General features: G+C 42.6%; 1 protein-coding gene across 1 annotated transcript; it reads left to right on the top strand.

Annotated features, from left to right (window-relative positions):
• Positions 1 to 1,531: 1,531 nt before the first annotated feature.
• On the top strand, positions 1,532 to 18,922 carry LOC120022733 (CDC42 small effector protein 1-like). Its single transcript, XM_038966720.1, has 5 exons — positions 1,532 to 1,711; positions 11,708 to 12,016; positions 14,847 to 14,951; positions 16,404 to 16,475; positions 16,835 to 18,922. Exons 2-4 carry the CDS (start codon positions 11,834 to 11,836, stop codon positions 16,470 to 16,472), a joined length of 357 nt encoding a protein of 118 aa, XP_038822648.1. The 5' UTR covers positions 1,532 to 1,711; positions 11,708 to 11,833; the 3' UTR covers positions 16,473 to 16,475; positions 16,835 to 18,922.
• The last annotated feature ends 429 nt before the right edge of the window (positions 18,923 to 19,351 follow it).

Genomic DNA, 19,351 nt, shown 5'->3' with positions numbered 1-19,351 from the left:
TTGATGTACAGGGAGAATACTGTAAGAACGGCCCATGTTCTGAAGTATGTCGCTGTACATTTCAAAAGTGCTGAACAAATAGTTATATTGACTACGTCCGTCCTAGCTCGCTCATTAATGTCTTAATCGAAATTACGGATGAGCTCTTATCCGCTCGTCATCCCCTTATGCCATAGTTTGCACATCTCAATTGTCAGTAGAAACCACATTTGTTTAAGCATGTTAGCCATATCAGCTATGTTTTTTTAAAGGCAGTAAATGAGGCTGAATTAACTGTTTCTCTACCAGACTTCGTTATATGAATCGGACCAATCCCCTCCAGCGCGCTGACGCTTAACACAGGGGCCCCACAGGGGTGTGTGCTTAGTCCCATCATGTACTCCCTATTCATCCACGACTGTGTGGCCATGTACGACTCCAACACCATTATCAAGCTCGCAGTGGAGCAGGTAGACAGCTTCAAGTTCCTCTGTGTCCAAATCACAAAGACTTAAAATGGTCCAAACACACACGCAAAGTCGTGAAGAATGTGCAACAGTCCCTCTTCCCCCTCTGTAGGTTGAAAAAGTTTGGCATGGACCCTCAAATCCTGAAAAGGTTCTACAGCTGTACCATTGAGAGCGTATTGACTGGCTGCATTACTGCTTGATATGGCAATAGCACCGCCTTCGATCGCATTGCGCTACAGAGGGTTGTGCGGACAGCCCAGTACATCACTGGGGCCGAGCTCCCTGCCATCCAGGACCTCTATATCAGGCGGTATGAAAAGAAGGCCCGGAAAATCGTCCCCAACCACCCAAGCCATAGACTATTTTCTCTGCTACCACACGACAAAAGGTACCAGTGCATCAATTCTGACACCAAGAGGCTCTTGAACAGCTTCCATCCCCAAGCAATACGGTTGATAAAGAGCTACACGGACTGATTTTACCTTGTATCTTTATTGACATTTTATTTCAATGTTTGCATTGTCTATGCACACTCACAGGGCACTAGACACACATGTACTCACTCCATTTGCTCATTCACACATAATATGCACATACATTTATACTGACTCTACACACCCACACACCCACTCACATGCAAGTTGCTGCTACTCTGTTTATCTTATATACAGTTGCATAGTCCCCTTACCCCTATATATATCTACATCCATCACTCCAGTATCCCTGTACATGTCAATTTGGTATTGGAACTGACTTTTTTTTTAAATCCTGTATATAATATTCTTACTTATGTAATTGTGTATTTCATATTTCATGTTCTTATTTCTCGTGTTTTTATTCTTCTAGTAATACACTGCTATTGCATCATTGGGTTTTGAGTTTGCAAGAAAGGCATTTCACTGTACTTGTGCATGTGACATTCAAACTTGAAACTTGGATTGCGTACTAAGAGTAGGTCTATACCTGCAATTTCCCTGTAGGTGGCAGTGTTGACCTTATGATGACGCGGGGTTTAATTAATCTCACTTCAAATCGCGTCTATGTCCATAAGGGGTGCTGTTTGACTTTACCGGCAAAATAAGCTTTTGAAAAAAATATTTTAAAACATTTCAATTTCCTGATTGAACAACTTAGAACCACACCTCAAAAAACGAGAATCAGCATAAGTGTGGTTGGTGCTATACGTTGGTGTTTGAAAAGGCATTCAGCGAATAATTTTGCTACTGGATATCCACATTGTTTGGGTACATTTAAGAACGGAGGTAAGTTAGCGCCGCTATTGAGACTTTCTTCTTCATGTAGGCTAGCCTACTAGCTAATTCTGTAAATGAAAGGGGGTACGTGGTCATTGTTACAATGTTTCTCTTACTGAGAAGGCTTAGAGTTGGCCAAACCCAGAGACAATTGTGTTACGTTGTCTAGAATCTAAATGTCCCTGCACTTTGACATTTTCAACATTGATTAATTTAAATGTTTTATGCTTTAAAGGAAACGACCAGATTCTATCAAACTCGAAGTCATTACTATTTGGTTAAATAATGCTTAGCCTATCGTGCTACATAAAGGTAGGCTATGTAATGTATTTTGTGGCTATTCCCTTGGAAATGGCTTGCTGGAGTGTGATCTGTCAGGTGTAAATCAAACACTTGTTTGAGTAGTTCGAGCCCAAGATTAGCGTACTAAACTCTGTGTTGAAGTTCAGACACTTCATAAACCGCGGAGTTTAGTCCGCTAGCCCAAGTGTCTACCATTACTACTTTAAGGTCGAAAGGATATTGTGTTATTTTCAGAAGTAGACTGGCTCTAGCAGCCAAAAACTCAATCTGAAGTGAATCTATTCTCAATTGTGAAACGGTTCTAGAAACATGAAGCCCTTTACTTACATATCACATCCAAAATAATTTCACAAATGTAACATATACACTGTTTTTAACCGGCTTTAATACAGTTGCAACAGGCAGTATGTCAGAGTTACACCAGCGTTTCGCAAACTCGGTGTACGTTTTGGTTTTTGCTGTAACTACTACACAGCTGACTCAACGTGCTGATATTTGAATCAGCTGTATAGTCCTAGGGCAAAAACCAAAACGTGCACTATGGGGGTTCCAGGGACCAATTTTGGGGAAAACCCGGCGTTACAAACAGGTGTTAAGAGCATGCTAGATAGAGGGACCACCTGTGCTAACTAGCTGTCTTCTGTAAACACGCGCTGTAACCTGGGAGATATGGTCATGTGGGAACGCACACCCTGTAAAGTTTTCTCAATTGAACATGTCGTTTAAAAATATATATTTATAGCCGACATGAAAGATGAAGTCATTATCCTTCCAAAATAGTAACGCAAGGGATGCGTGATAATGTTCAGACCCAGCTTCAAGCCTCTTAACAAAACTCCCCCATACAGAAGATGTCTTCATCCAATGACAGGAATAATTCAAGCCCTCTCTTTATCAGTTTTTATTAAATGTTATGTTGTGTATATACTGAACAAAAATATAAACGCAACTTGCAACAATTTCAAAGATTTGACTGAGTTACAGTTCATATAAGGATTTCATGAAAGAAGGCCATGGAAGAACTGGGACATTTTCAGCTTCCAGGAGTTGTGTACAGATCCTTGCAACATGGGGCTATGCATTATCATGCTGAAACATGAGGTGATGGCGGCAGATGAATGGCACGACAATGGGCCTCAGGATCTCGTCATGGTATCTCTGTCCATTCAAATTGCCATCAATAAAATGCAATTGTGTTCATTTTCCGTATCTTATGCCTGTCCATACCATAACCCCACCGGCACACTGTTCACAACGTTGACATCAGCAAACCGCTCTGGTGGACATTCCTGCAGTCAGCATGCCAATTGCATGCTCCTTCAACATCTGTGCCGTTGTGTGACAAAACTGCACATTTTAGAGTGACCTTTTATTGTCCCCAGCACAAGGTGCACCTGTGTAATGATCATGCTGTTTAATCAGCTTCTTGATATGCCACACCTATCAGGTGGATTGATTATCTTGGCAAAGGGTAATGCTCACTAACAGGGATGTAAACAAATTTATGCACTACATTTTAGAGAAATACTATCTTTGTGCGTATGGTACATTTCTGAGATCTTTTATTTCAGTTCAAGAAACATGGGACAAACACTTTACATGTGTATATATTTTTTAGTGTACCTTTTTTTAACTTTAAAGTAATAACAACATGTTCCCTCAAGACACTGTGTGTATTCATTTCCTCTAAGAGACGAGAGAGCTGGACAAATTACATAGCCTGTTTATGACTTGATTTCTTATTTTTTGGCAGTTCCAAATTAGAGGTCTAAAACATTCAGGGAAGTCAGGCTGGCGACAGTGGCTCAGTCAGTTGAATGCATTGGGTAAAGTAAGCCATTGTGGTCTATTTTCAGGAGGGCATAGTTTTGGGATGAGACTGTAAATGGTCTTGTACTCCCTCAGACTGTTGCTTCTCCTCTATGGGAAAGCCCATTGGTCAGGGATGGATTTGGCTCCTCTTCAATACTGTGTGCTCCAACCTCAATGTTGAGGTCTTCAGCTTGATAATATTGTAGCCAACCCTGGTCTCTGGCATGAAAACAAAACCCCATACACCACGGCCGGCCCGCTCATTAGGCAGGGTTAGGCACCACCTATGTTGGCAGATTGATGAGGGTGGCATTTTCTGAGCTAAACTGACCAAGACGCACCACGAACAACAACACAACTTCACATAATTCTGCCCTGAAACAGTGGCAATTTCTCTCAACCAGTGGCATAAGAACTTTTTAGGTGAGCGTTGATGCCGCCATGTGATGATCAGTGCCCACTTTGTCAAAGGCAGGGGCACAAAATATTTTGCTTGTCCATTCCCAGCGCGCCTCTCCAGGGTGCTGTTCGAGAGACTCATCCCTGTGGCGTTCCACCAATGTCCTGTCAAAGAAATTCTTTGTCATAAATCATGTAGCAGAATTAGGATATGGTAGAAAGCGTGTGGCCTTTTCTGTAGCCTACAGGCTGGAGATGCAATGTAATGAGACAGACTTTTTACATCATGCAAGTTTCTTTGATCAAATAGCTTAACCTCAATGGCGCCCAATTAAATAAAAAATGTGCTGTAATGTTAAGAAAAAAACATATTCTAAAAACAGGACAGGTAAAAGAGACCATCACAACTGTTGTCCAGGAGTTTCACCCCATTGCCATGATCAGTGGTTTCAATTTTTTATCCGTCAACTCTTGACAAGCTGATCATAGCGAAAAAATAAAATTGTTCTGCCTTTCCTGCTGTGTAAATACATTGCAAATAGGCTCACGATAACTCCTTATTGAAGTTGGGCAGCTGATATTCAAATCAAATGTATTTATATAGCCCTTCTTACATCAGCTGATATCTCAAAGTGCTGTATAGAAACCCTGTATTCAGGACTTGAATAGCTAAATTGATTAGTCACAGGAATCAGGACTAATAAAGCCAATGCAACGGCCTGTTTCACAAATGGTGGACCTACCACTTGGATGGGCATTCATAAAATTCCATTGCCAGCGACATGGTAGGTTACACCCCAGTAAGCACGAGCCGACATCTTTTGGATGGCTATTTTTGGTTCTGTCCAAATCGGAAGTCTTTTTGTGTATTACAAATGTTAGGCTTACCACAGATGGGCATTCATAAAATTTCAGGCAACACTGTAGGCTACACCTTAGTAGGCACGCACTAACGTCTTTAAAAAAAAAAATATTCAGTCTGTTTGGTTCAGATTTGGTGCGTTCCAGAACGGCCTTGATTTCAACAGACGGAGATTTTTGGCCCGGACCAAATCTGAACCAATCAGACGTCTATGATTTATTTTCAACTTTCATTCAGAACCCCAAATGTTCCTCACTTCTACGTCCCCCCCTGTGCTTTAAATACTCACAAGTCTGGGCCGTGCGTTCTGATGGCCTCACAGCCGCCATCCCATTTCTGACACCAATGTAGCAACGCCTGGGCAAGGAAGCCAACCTGGGTTGCTGGAATGAAAGGTAAACACCCTACGCATCGTGCCAATATGAGAAACCCATCCCATCCTGTAAAAATCTCTTCATCAAGCCATGTTTATTCTCGGCGTTTTACTCTTTCTCAGATCTCTAGTTTACCTTAGGGTTGGGTGGTAAATTAGATTAATTTGATTTCCGCAGTGGCGCGAGCATTGTAAGCCAAGGATTAAACAAAAAATAAATTAATAATAATTAAATTGGGACACACAAAACAATTGAGGCAGCAGGGATTTTGATACAGGAGGGGATTGAATGTCAAATAAAATGTTATTGGTCGCATACACATTTAGCAGATGTTATCGCGGGTGTAGCGAAATGCTTGTGTTCCTAACTTCACTGTTGAAGCTATCTAACAATACACACATCTAAAAAAAATATCTAAATATATTTTATATAACACTTTTTTTGGTTACTACATGATTCCATAAATGTTATGTCATAGTTTTAAAGAAAAACCCTTGAATGAGTGGGTGTGTCCAAACTTTTGACTGGTACTGTATGTGTGCAGGGCCAGGGGAATTCTATCTTTTAGTTTGTTAGGGTTTTCAGTTCATGTCTGAGGTGGTTAGAACAGCCAACATGTGCAGCTGAGCCTGGCATGTGGGGAGTGTACTTTACCCCTGCTAGTGTGGAACTCTGTGGAGTAACCTATGACCCGTGACACGCAGGGGGGTTGATAATTCCGATAAAGATAGCAGGAAATGTCAAACTAGCTGTATTGAGTCATGGAAGTGTCGAATCCCATTATGACATTAACTGCGTTCTTTCCTGTACATTTGACTTTGTACTTGTTGTGGATAGGAGCAACTTTAATCTTTATTCATTCCTTTCTTTTAAAGGACACCCCAGTGTACACTGCCACATTAGTGACCTAAGTAGTGGGGTGAAGAGAGGTTCCTATACTGTAAGCAAAAGGTCCATGTATACATTGACCATACTTAATCTTTCATGAGGAGTGTCACTTTGGACACCTATTTCAGTAAGCCTACCAGTAACTCATTCTGGGAGTACAGGACACTATGTAAACTCCTGTTATGGACTAATGGTTCTCTTCCCCATTTTAATTTGGGATTGATGCGTAGTTGCACACAACAGATGATGTGGAAAATGGACACTAGACCTCTCAGACCTGAAAACATCTGAATAACTTGATTTTGAAGAGACCTATCTTCACCAACTATATAAATGTAGGCCTACCTGCTTTTCATCTAATGCCAGGCAGGAATCACTACACTGATGCTTTTCTCGATTTAACGCAACCGTCCTAAAGACCTCAGTTCCAATACAATTCTAAACACCTGAACCATTCATCAAATCGTGGATGGCAGTGCACTGGATTCCGTGAAAGATCTATATTGTCCTCAAGCTATTGCTTGACAACTAATGTCGGCAATGTTTTTTTTTTTTTACCCCCTTTTCTCACCAATTATTAGTAATTACTATCTTGTCTCATCGCTACAACTCCCGTACGTGCTCGGGAGAGACGAAGGTCGAAAGCCATGCGTCCTCAAACACAACCCAACCAAGCTGCACTGCTTCTTAACACAGCGCGCCTCCAACCCGGAAGCCAGCCGCACCAATGTGTCGGAGGAAACAGTGGTCTCCTAGCTACCTTGGTTAGCGCGCACTGCACCCGGCCCGCCACAGGAGTCGCTGGTGCGCGATGAGACAAGGATATCCCTACCGGCCAAACCCTCCCTAACCCGGACGACGCTAGGCCAATTGTGCGTCGCCCCACGGACCTCCCGGTCGCGGCCGGCTGCGACAGAGCCTGGGCGCGAACCCAGAGTCTCTGGTGGCACAGCTAGCGCTGCGATGCAGTGCCCTAGACCACTGCGCCACCCTTGTCTGCAATTTTTAAATGTGCCATTAACCAGTTGTAAAGTATTTTTTAAAACCAGATCCCATGAAAAGGCCTCATTGTAATTCCTGCGTTAGAGACCACTCCCCTCCTTTTCCTCTCGCCTTTTGACAGTGAGCCACTGACCCACATCCAAGATTTCACCCAGTTGATAGGTAGGTAGCTTGCAGGACTCTATTGCATTAGCAAACAAACTATTATAGTATAGGTGTGTAACTATTGAGCATGTCATTGAATAACTGTGACCATTGAGGGGGGCATTCTGCAGTTGCTACATACATTTTTGGATATGTAGCCATTGATTCTTGAGGAATATAACTTCTAAATATCTCATGAGCTTCTAAATATCTCATGAGCTTAGTTCAACTACTGTACCACATTAGAACCCAAAATATAAGCTTGTTTTACTCAAATGTTTGTAAACTAAGTAAATGTAAACAAATGCTGTATAGCCTTCTTAAAACACAGCTAAAACTATGATGTTGATGTCATGGATTCTCCGCGTTGGAATTTGAGTGGTTACACTTCTTCAGCCCCATCCCTCCGCCTTTTACAGAAACCGTGGCGGTGAAACGCTTTGTTTATTGTTTCGACTGCAGCTTGCCTCGTTAAAACCTCTAACAAGGGTATCAGAACATCTTAATCTCAACATTGTTGTTGCTGAACGATCTCATTGAATGATTTTGAGATGCGAGGATCACAACCAGTGTACGAGTCTTAAGGTTCCACTATCTTTTCCAGCTCACATATAATGCTGTTAGATCTGGCTCTATTAATTGGGCATCACGTTAGGTTACTCTCTACTAGTCTAGGTCAGAGGCGTTGTCTTGTCTATAGTGCGACCCGGCACCTTGTCCTTTTGAGGGAACAGGGCTTGGTATTATGAGTCCATGTCAACAGGGAGACTTCCATGGAAATTATTATATTTTGGGGGGGGGGGGGGGGGCTTTGGTGGGTTGTATGAGCGTCTGTGAGCTGGTCTTTAGTCAGGGTTGAACGTCATTTTCATCAATATCTCTGATCACATACACCTCTTGTCTGTGTTGCTTCTCAATTCATAAATCCCAGTAAGTTATAGCCATTATGTCTTTCAAATGCAACCTCTAGGATGGTAGCTGTGGATGTTTTATATACATGTGCTGTTCATTCTGGCTATTTGGAAAAGAGGGCTGCAATGAAATGTGTTTTGCCACATCTCTTACAGGGGGAGTCTGTTAGCATGTCTATGGAATTTTTAGCCACGTCAGTGTTTGATGAGTTAGCAGGAAGTGTCGTCACTGTCAGCCTACCCATGCCGATATGAAATGAACAAACACATGTTGAGACAATAAGTTTTGCTAACTGCCTTAGAATGGTCAAGTTGATGCCTTGTATAAAAACATATTGTCTTGAAGATACATTTTTATAAATTCCCCCCCTTCAAGAGAAGAAAAGCTGGGTTAGGTAACAAACCTGACAATTGGACTCATGATGCATCACATGCTGTCTGCTACTGTAGCTACATTGTGGTGTTTGAATAAGGTTAGTCTCACAGTGCTTCTTTGTCATCCTTCTTGTTTTGGCTTTTCTGCATGTTCAGCATAGATAACAGGGAAGCCTCAGCAGCACTGAGGATCATGTGAAATCTGGACAGACACAGGAGTCCAGTGAGTGAGGGCAGGAGGATTCCATTATTTGTGTTGGCAATATACAAACTTGTGAGTTCTCACTCTGTCGATGCAAAGATACACATGCATCCAAAGAAGGTTGCTGGATGGTTTTGGCACAAAGAAGAGGTGTTGTCTCAAGGGATCCTGACAGGGTGAGCTATTAAACTGTCAACCTTTTTTGTACTGTCTGAGGAACCACCTTGCCCATTTAATAATAAGACAAAAAGTTGGGTGGGGAAAAAATCCCTGTTGGGGAACCAGAGCGATTCTTCCCTGTTCCCACAGGGTAGCCTGTAGTAGTTGAACAAATAAACAGCTGTGGCCTAAGAAGATATGCAAAATATAGCACCATCTTATCAAGGTCTCTCCAGCACTTCAACAGATGAGTCTCCAATAGTAATTCAACAGAACTGGACTGTTACTCTTCTGAAGAGGGTTCGTTTTGCTCATCGTTCGTTGCTCTTCAGGGGAAACCTCAAATTAGAGACTGCCCCAGGTCTCTGGAAAGCCGGTTTATTCATACAAGATGATGAGCATGGCGTCATAGACCAGATGAGCCCAAAGCGGGAGTTTCCGTTAATCCTTACCTCACCGGACAAGTATTTCAACTGCCCCTAGTCTGTCCCTACCCCCACCCTCTGTTCTTTTTTTTGTGCTATGAATCATGGGGAACTTGGTCATGAGGTTACTCTCCTCTAAATAGTGTACCACAGGAGATATTCCGAGCCCCAGTGCTGTCCTGAAGACAGTTCTAGCCCTCTTTCCGAGTACTGTGTTCTCACACTGCTGTGTGTCCTCACTATAATCCCTTTTTTAAGTGTACCTGCTCTGGGGTGAAACGGTAAGAGGTCAACGCGGAGAGAAGTTAGACCCAGACTTTGCCTGAGCAAGGCTGGCTCGGCTAGTGGCTCAACTCTACAGACGCCTGTGTCCTATTTGACTTGTGCCAGCCTGTAAGGCCTGGCCTTTGTGACGTAATGATGGGCCAGTGTTTTTGGCCCTGCCTGCCTTGCCATCCATCCACACCCCTTATATCGTCATAAGTCTGTGTACAGACTTCCACTTCATCCCAGTAAGCCATGGGGCATGAGAACCGTCTCTACACCCACTGACCAGCCCGTCTTACAACCATGATGTCTTTACCGTACACCAGTCTACTAGCTCTCTGACTGCCCTGATGACTGTTAACCAAATAGCCTTTAGTAAGGGAACTATATAGTGAGTGTGTCAGGCTGGTAGCTTACCTGTTAAACCCGCTGTGATGCCCAAATGGCAGCAATCTGCTTGTGCTATCAAGTGACCCACTCTGTGTGGTGCCATAGGTTTACTCTTACTTAGTCCTGGAAAACAACAGCTATGTGCTAATTTTAATGTCTTAAGGAGGTTATTTCTACAGTATTTTTGTATCGGGTTTGAGAGAGCATAGGCTTGACCTTGTTCTTGTGAAAAGGTGTGTGAGAGCGACTCCACCACATACATTCCTAAACTGTTTCCTCACACAGCCTCTGGGCACGATATAGCGGAGCTGGAGGAGAGCCATGTCATTATGAAAAGTTTAATCAAACGATCGGCAGCGGGCCCAAAGTAAACTAAAGTCCAAGCACAGTAGTGGAAAACAACCTGTAGAAGCAGAGTCCTTGGAGCAGGCGGTAACCACGGCGCCGCTACTCTCCCCTATTTGACCTAGATGTTTTATGTGTATGTGTTGATATGTAGGCTGTTTAAAAATAAAACATTTAATTTGTAGTTCTGTCTTTGAGCTGTTCTTGTCTATTAATGTTCTGTTTTGTGTGGATCTTAGGAAGAGTAGCTGCTGCATTCGCAACAAATAATGGGGATCCTAATAAAAAATACCAAAAAGCCGCAGCTCTAATTTGCCTTAACGGCTCATCAGTGACGACCTTAAAAGCATGGCAATAAACCAAAGACGACACTAAGTAGTATAAACCAAACTTTATGAAGGCAGAAATGGTCTTGGCAGAACTTTCTTTCACACTGCAAAGAGGTCATATAAATGGCTTCAGAGATGGTGCTCCAGAGTGTTATCATTTTGGCTTCTTCGTGTGACTTAGCAAGGCTGGAACTGGGACGAGATGGGAACAACCTAGAGGCGAAAGGAGGATGCTTGGTCATTGCTGTTGCAGATGTTTTTTCACCCTTGGAATGACTTTCTCATGTCTAATGTGCTTGTCACTTGTTTGTAAAGCTATATGTTAGACGTGTTATGCATGTTTGTGTGGCCATCCGTGTCTGATCAAACCTTCCGTTATGTCGGAACTTGGAACAGAAGATGGGGCCACTGTGGTCAGACCACAAACCCTTGAGTCTTAGAACTGGGGGACGGGGCAATGTGAGTCAGTGTGTCATCATCGGCACTCATGAAGCAGACTTACTCACGAAGAATTGCAACATTTTAAAACAGTGCAAGTAAAACACTGTTCAAGACAAGATGCTGGTTTGGGCAGAATTCAGTGAGAAGTATGCTGCTACACCTGCATCGCTTGCTCTTTGGGGTTTTAGGCTGGATTTCTGTACAGCATTTTGAGATCAGCTGATGTAAGAAGGGCTTCATAAATACATTTGATTTGATTTGCTACCTTAGGAGGTTAGGCTTGCAGTGATATGTTGGCTAAAAATAAAATGAACAACTAGTAGGACTATGTTCACATTACGTTGGCTATTATTTTTAATAAACTCCTGTCTCAACAGATTAAACCCTACGGACTTTAATCTGACTGGATACCGAAGAAGGATCAAGACACCGGGAGGCTTGAGCGAATCAGGACCTGACCTTTGGGGCGGAGGGTTTGGGGATTGACTAACTTTGGCTATCTGATGCAAGGGATCTGGATGCATCAGGACTATCCCAAGATTGAGGGTCACAGAGGCTACCTGTCTTCACCAGCCTGCAGGGCGGCAACAGAAAACAGGGCGCTGAACCGACAGAACCGGCAGAGCCCAGGAATGAGCGAGTTCTGGCACAAGATGGGCTGCTGCGTGGTGGCCAAACCCCCACCGGTGAGTCTGGGCCAGCTGCCCCTTATTTACTCATGTAGAGGTATAAAATACCCACTACTCTAACGTTCTTTGTCAGGTTTCACAAAATTCCTCATCTAATAGATGTATTTGACTATGAAGTTTACTCCCCAAGCTTGCGCTATATTAGATCCTGGCCAATTCTATTCAACCCTCTCTTGCCAAGTTCCAAAGAGGTTGTTAGAGGTCCCTGGCAAGTCTCTTGTAGCCAAAGGCAAGGTTTGGGCATCCCAGGCAGCCAAGCATGCTTACTCTGACCACACACAAGAACTTAGTGTTTTTGGCTGTTGCATTCAACACACAGTTATCAGAGTTTTATTGATAGGTACAGAGGCCCAATCAAGGGAGTCCTAAATGCATGCTTAGAACAGCCAAAAGTTAAACACTCCCCAACGATCTATTTACCCATTATTTTTTTACGCCACGAAGTTACGAGGGACCCTTTTTAAATGCATCAAAGTCCAATAAATCTGTTGGCAAAGGCCAATGTATTTATGGTGTTTTTCAGACTCCATCTGCATTCACTTACAGGCTGATATCTTTAAACTGGGGTTTTATAGCTTGCAGTTTAGAGGCATCCACATCATGAGCGATATCTTGAGAGTGCCATCTTTTGATTTGTTATTTCACGCGCACTATACTTAGGGTGAATGCCAGTCATTAATATTCACTGACCATGTGACCCATATTTATAACTTTGACCGTGCATAGTTGCGTCAAACAGTAATGTAAGCATCACAATATGGGGACGGACTGTATTGAAAACATGTCCTTACTATCTTACATTCTAGTCTGATGTTGATTTAATGACGCTAACGACTGAATCGATCTGTCCAGGGAACTATAATGCCTGGACCGAGAGTAGCTTAGCGTCGTCAGGTGTTTCAAAGCAAAACATTTCATGGAATCCTGGCGAGCATTACAGGGGTGAATAGAGGTCCTTTTTGATGACCGAACATATCAGTGTTTCGCCGGAGAGTGGAAGAACTTCCCTTTAGCTCTCCAGAAGCGACTGCTGACCCTTGACCTCAGGGCGGCACCCTTTCCTGGCCCAGATTTTGCAGGGAGAGTTGCGTAACGGCGGGTTGTGTCCATCCGTTCCCACTCGTCAACAATGAACCCGGGGGCCCAGGAGAGGGGAAGGGGACTGGGCCCAGGAGAGGGGAAGGGGACTGGGCCCAGGAGAAAGGAAGGGGACTGGGCCACTGTCCCTTGGGATGGCTTTTTCCCTTCCTCTTTTCTTATTTATTTTTAGGGCCTGTGTTCTATTGTTGAGGGAGGACTGTACAGTTACGCCGCTTTAAATAAATACATGCAAGGATTTACATGGTGGAACTGTTTCGAGAGTATAGGGGCTTGTGTGGCATGTCATTTTTTTAGAATATTACTGTATTGAGACCCTTCTTACTGATGCTCTCATGAGATGTTGGTAGTTTGGGTCTGCCTGACTTCCTGTATGTCAGTCATGTAATTGCTACCCACTTTTCTAAGCACAGGCTATGCCAAATGGTTGCTATTACACACACTGAAGGCCTCCTAAAATAAGTTGCTAAGCGACGGTTTCTCTTTTGCAGCACACGCAGCTGACCAATTAGCTAGACCTTCCATCAATCAGCCACTGGATAGTATACCTCCCATTAAGCAACATTATAGTGCAGGCTTATTTCTGAGTTTGGTATGACTCATGGCTGCCACTTGAGTGGATGCCAACCAGCTGGGCATTTGGTTAGGTTTGGTATGCCTTTTTTAATGTTTTCAAGGGCTGTTTGGACTGAAGTACCAAACAGCGAAGTGTTTTAAGTTTTAATCGATTGCCGTATTGATACTCGGAAGTTGGTCTACACAGAGTGAGGCTCCTACTTGATCGTCAAAGAATGTCAATAGAGCCAAGAAAAGTATAGGGTTACCTTATTTGGTCGCATATGTTTGAGTTCAATTCCTGGCATCTTGCGTTGCTAGGTGTTCACTGATTCAATATGCCTGCTGAAATGGTCATGAGGTTGTCTTTCCGAGTCTGTGGGAATGACTGCTTTCCTCTGTCATGCCAATGTAGCAACAAGAATGGTCGGTAAGATGCCTGATTCATTGGGTATGTGGCATGCTCCAACAGATCCTCCGAATTCAAGATGATGTCAAGAAGAAAAGACACACACAGTGGTCTACCTTGTTTTTGTTACATGACTAGCTCATAGGATACAGGGTTCAACGTTTGGTCAGCAGCACGTTTTTGTTTAGATGTAAGCATCGGTCAAAGTTGCTTATGTAACACTTAAAATGACTTAAGGTCTATATACTGGTCAATGGCATCTGCCAGATGATCAACTAACAATAGAGTGGACAATTTAAAAAGCCTTCGTTTTTTTATGGCTTATGCATAGCAAGAACATTTTATTTAATATTCCAAGCCATCACATTTTTTTTGTTTTTTATTAAAAATCCTCTACTTGACTACTTCTGCAAGTTTTTTTGCACAGAGGCTTTTTTGACATTTACTCTCCAGCATCAACTTCTGTTTGTTCTATAGTATTTCATCCCATGATCAATAGACCACCTCATGGTTTACACCTATAAACAAATAAGCGTTCCTCTCCTGTGTCTCTAATAATATAAGCAGCTTATTTGGAGACAAAATGTCGATCATAGTTCGATTAAGTGCATGTTTATGTTGTAATTTTAGAGCATCTTCTGAATTAAAATCTAATTTCGCTTTCATTTTTGGTTGCACAGCTGCTGTGCTATGCAGTTGCCTCGCCATATTTTAATTACTATAGGTCGCTGGCCACTGACCTCTGACGTTTTGCATTTGTTTCAGAAGAAGAAGAGGAGGAAGATTGACTGCAGCATGATCGGAGAGCCGACGAACTTTATGCACCTTACACACATTGGCTCTGGGGAGATGGCGGAAGGTTTGCCGCCGGTATGTATAAGGTTTTGGCTACTTTCATAAAGACCATCCTTTTACACATTTTGTAATCAGTGTTTTAGAAGAATGATAGGTCAGTCTGTAATCTTGACAGATAAATCTCTGACAATTGCTGTTGGGCTGCTCATAGTGAGTACCATTATTTGGTCTTTGCGTTATACTTGCATTGCATGTCAAATTCATTTTTTTAAACTGTTATTTCAACACTTGGATCAAGTCTGGAAGATAAAGCGTAAAACATCTCAGTGCACCATGGTACAAACCAGGGAATTGGTATTGTCCAGAGGTTTTCTTTGGACAAAAATGTATACAAAAACACTGATGCTTTCATACATGAACTGCTACACTAGTCCCACCCCCATTCGTTGGCTAACTGGCCCATCGCCAGCCAGCCACCTGCAGCCTCACTTTTGAACAAGGCTCAGCCTGTGGAAGTGGTCCTGTGAAACACAGGCCCTGAAATGGACCCCCTCCCTACCACTTCATGATGTTCCCTACACCCTGTTGCTCAGTCCCTCTTCCCTTCCTGGGAGTGATTCCAGAGGGCACACAGAGAAGGGACAGTGACAGGGGACACAGCTGGGAAGGCCTTGGCTGCTAAATGAAAGGCCCCCTCTGTGTCCTGCAACGCTGGTAGAGGATTCCCCCAATCATCTAGCACAGCAACCTAAAACAAGAGCTCCTTTCTGTGCCTGTTAAAGGGGAACTCAGACATCCCACTGAAAACCAAGTAAACTCACCAGTGATCAAGTCTTGTTTACTTAGCATTGACAACCTTAATGAGCTTTAATGCCGAATGAGAGACGTATACGTTTTGTGTTTACACTAAGCCGGTGACTCCATTGCCAACCATGACTAACCCTTATAATGATACAAAGCCCATTAATTGGAGTCAATTCACTGGAACAGTGTAAATAGGCGTGGTATACAAACACTGCTGCCTTTTTTGTTTAAGCAGAATTATTACATAACACTATTCCATAACACCATTACGAAACGTCTGTCTGTGTAATCTTGACACTGCCTCTCCTTCTGCGCCGTCAGTATCCCGACTACAGGTCTGTTTTGAGTTTTCATGCACAGTGTTCTAGTGTTGCAAAGTTAGTTAGCGTTTCCACATACCCACCTCTAGTTTATCCATCAACCGCTAGGGATTGTAGGGCTACAGCGTGTTCCCATTCGGCATATGAAATGTCAACATGTCACACCATTTGTGAGTGAGCAAAGGGCACTTACTTAGCAACCACAGTTTTCGTTGTATAATCCAGCTGCAGGTGGAATGACTCAAGGTATCTTTAATAACACTGACTGGTCCATAATACCAGAAAACGGGTAATCTTGTCAATGTCCTCTGTTCTTGCTGGTTGACGCTCCACTGTATTTGACATAACTCTACCAGGGAGTGATGTTAGTGTGACTGCCATGTTGCTCTTGTCCCCCATGCAGTCAGGGTCAGTCCAGGAACAGATGAGGTCCAAAGGACCCAGCACCAATGGCAGAAGCAGCCTCTTATAGCCAGTAAGTACCGTCTATATACTCACTCTTTAGATCATACTGTTTTAGGGGTTAAATAAATATGTCCAGCTGAAAGTGTTCATATTAATTAGTTTATTTTAGACTGGGGAATTGTTTGTCAAGCAGTATGAAAGGGAGAGCCATCCATTAATATCCCAATCTTTTGTTCTTCCAAATGACGACGAGGAACTACTAGCCTGTGTTCTTGTAAAACTTTTTTTAAACACCTGACTGCATACTCTGTGGATTTAAGTATTTATAAAAAATAAAATAAAAAATAGTATCTGAAGATATTCTTCAGTGTTTTATTTTTGATTCAGAAACTACTGCTCTCCAGTGACATGTTTTGTTTGCGGTTTCAGACATATGGACCAATCCAAGGAATCGACGTGAGCTCCTCATTTCCCCTTTCCTCGGACCCAGCCTCAAGCCAACCTTCATGGACCAACTCTGCATATTGCACTTAGGCCCACAATGACCACCGCAAATGGCACACAAAAAAAAAAGAAGACTTAATTTCCCAGAATCCCTTTCATCCCCCATCATCCAGTTTCGAATGGAACATGACTCTTGCCTTGAAGCGGGAAAGTACCCTGGATTCTCACTCAGCACTGGGGACTGGACGGGACTGTGTGTGGGCTTTTAGGAGGTATTTGTTACACTTCAGGCTGCTGGCGGATACAGATTTTCCCATTTGCCTCTGTCTCAAGCAAGGGATTGTCCGAACATTTCATATTTCACCAACAAGAGCGTCTCACAAGTGTGATACTGCTCTTTCAATAACGGAAGCAAAAGTTTTCTTTGTTCTTGACACGAAGTGGCGTGCATTTGTGCCCTTTTAAAAGTGTTGTCTGTAATGATTATAATGCCTTATAAGTAGTGAATGGTGGAATCTGAGCCCATCTGTTTCCTATAGTGCCATGACAAGCAGGCAGTTTTCATATGTATTGCTAAAGTGCAGTGGTCAAATTGTTATTTAGGTTTTGGAAGCAAAGTTGCTCAACTGACAAGCAGGATGTGGCATCACCCCTGGCTCCACCCGCTACTTGTCTGGAGTAGTTTAAGATCCAATCTTAGCAGCACTGTAGACATACAGGGTGGGAGTGGTCACTTGTAGGCCTACTTTGCTAATGTTTTGGCACTTTGCCTGTTTCACGTGGAGGATTCTTAAAGTTTTCCAGTCTTTCTCACACATTCCACCATTAGTCACTCAGTCTTCCTTACAAATGCACACCAAGGTTCTCATAGACAACCCTTTCATATATACTTCTACCTTAAGTGTTATTTCCAAAGTTATGCCTTTATATATTAGGCGCTTTTTTTACCATGCGTGCTTTAACACCAGCACATCTGAACACTGGATAGCGCTGGCAGGTAGCCAGCGGTGGTTAGAGCGTTGGGGCAGTAACCGAAAGATCGCTGGTTCAAATACCCGAGCAGATGAGGTGAAAAATGTATCGATGTCCCTTGCTCATAGGCACTGTACTATGGCTGACCCTGTAAAACAACACATTTCACTGCACCTATCCGGTGTACGTGACAAAAAATATATAAAAATCATTACCTTCTGTAGTGTCCCATAGACTCACTTTTTTGGCGTTTTAAACAAGTTTGTATGGGGTAGTAGTCTTCTTGCGCAATCCACTTGTAAGCGTTTGAAAGCTGAATGTAAGATGCAGTAACTAATCTTGATTGTTTGCCTTCATCTAAAAACTCATCTAGCTGGACTGTTAGTTCAGCAGGTTTATGACACCAACATCTCAAATGTATCAAACTATGGCAACTTGGCCTTGGTTCTCCTGTTGCACAGTGTTCGTCTTAGAATTGGCCCCTGCCAGTCTAAGCTGAGACATGCTCGTTCACTTTTTAGCTATTCTGAAAGGTGACCTTATGGGCTTTCTGTTTCAATGGCAATCTACAGTTCAGGTTAGAGGAAACGGCAAAGCCTATAATACTACGGTGAGAAAGTGATGTCTGATTTTGCTTTCTGTTTTTTTTTTTCAATTTATCAAGTTATTTTGCCTCATTACCGGTAAATGGACCTGCTGTTGTCATTGTATTCAATATTACATTTAGAAGCATGCCTACCACAGTTCAGGCAAACACTTGCCGTATGAGAGAGTAATTTTTATTATTTGTTTTACGACTGTCCTCGTTTTTGTCAGCTGTGGCGCTGGGTTTTTAAGTTCTTATTTTTTTTTAAGTTTTGTTTTAAGATTTCTTATCTCTGACTGAAGAGATTCCAGGATGCAATGTACGTGCTTTCTTTTTCAGTTGCACTGTTTTCCTGGGTCTCCCTCTTTTGTTTTAATTGCACATGTGTTCCACAGTCATCCTATGTGGACAGATGTGTGATAGTAGAGGAAGTATTTCAACTGCCGCAAATCTGTGTGTTTTCTCCGCTTCTGGGCTTTTTCCCTCCTGAAAATACAGTCTATTTTATGTATCCATGTGTGTTTCTTGTGTTTGTTTACTTGAAAGTGCCATTTACTTTGAAGGGGCACATCCTCCAGAGGTTTATTTATTTATTTGACCTTTTTTTATTTAACTAGGCAAGTCAGTTAAGAACAAATTCTTTATTTATACACAAGTGCATATGAAAAATAAATTTTCCCCAATTCTGAAAGAGGGTAGCCCTGAGTGAAAAGGGAACCCCTGATTTAGGGAATAATATGCAGACAAATTATACCCAGTTTGATAAGTCAGCAATACTTTGAGTTCAGGGAAATCAAACATTTCAAGTGTTTAATTAGTCTTCAGAGCCAGATTGACAGCAAAAATCTGTAAACGAATCACTGTTGATATCAACCTTGGTTACATTTGCTGCGATGAACACGACTCAAATTGAAGTTGAAATTGAAGTTTCCAACAGCCAGAGC

The sequence above is a fragment of the Salvelinus namaycush genome, chromosome 27 (genome assembly GCF_016432855.1).
Source record: "Salvelinus namaycush isolate Seneca chromosome 27, SaNama_1.0, whole genome shotgun sequence".
NCBI lineage: Eukaryota > Metazoa > Chordata > Actinopteri > Salmoniformes > Salmonidae > Salvelinus > Salvelinus namaycush.
Note: the sequence above shows the minus strand (reverse complement) of the source record. Positions and strands in the feature narration are given on the sequence as shown.

Bases quoted from the DNA above. Each gene is read 5' to 3' on its own strand.
- LOC120022733 (XM_038966720.1), top strand. From the start codon at position 11,834: ATGCAAGGGATCTGGATGCATCAGGACTATCCCAAGATTGAGGGTCAC. The intron at 12,017-14,846 runs GTGAGTCTGGGC...CATTTGTTTCAG, and splicing joins TGGTGGCCAAACCCCCACCG to AAGAAGAAGAGGAGGAAGAT. The intron at 14,952-16,403 runs GTATGTATAAGG...TCCCCCATGCAG, and splicing joins TGGCGGAAGGTTTGCCGCCG to TCAGGGTCAGTCCAGGAACA.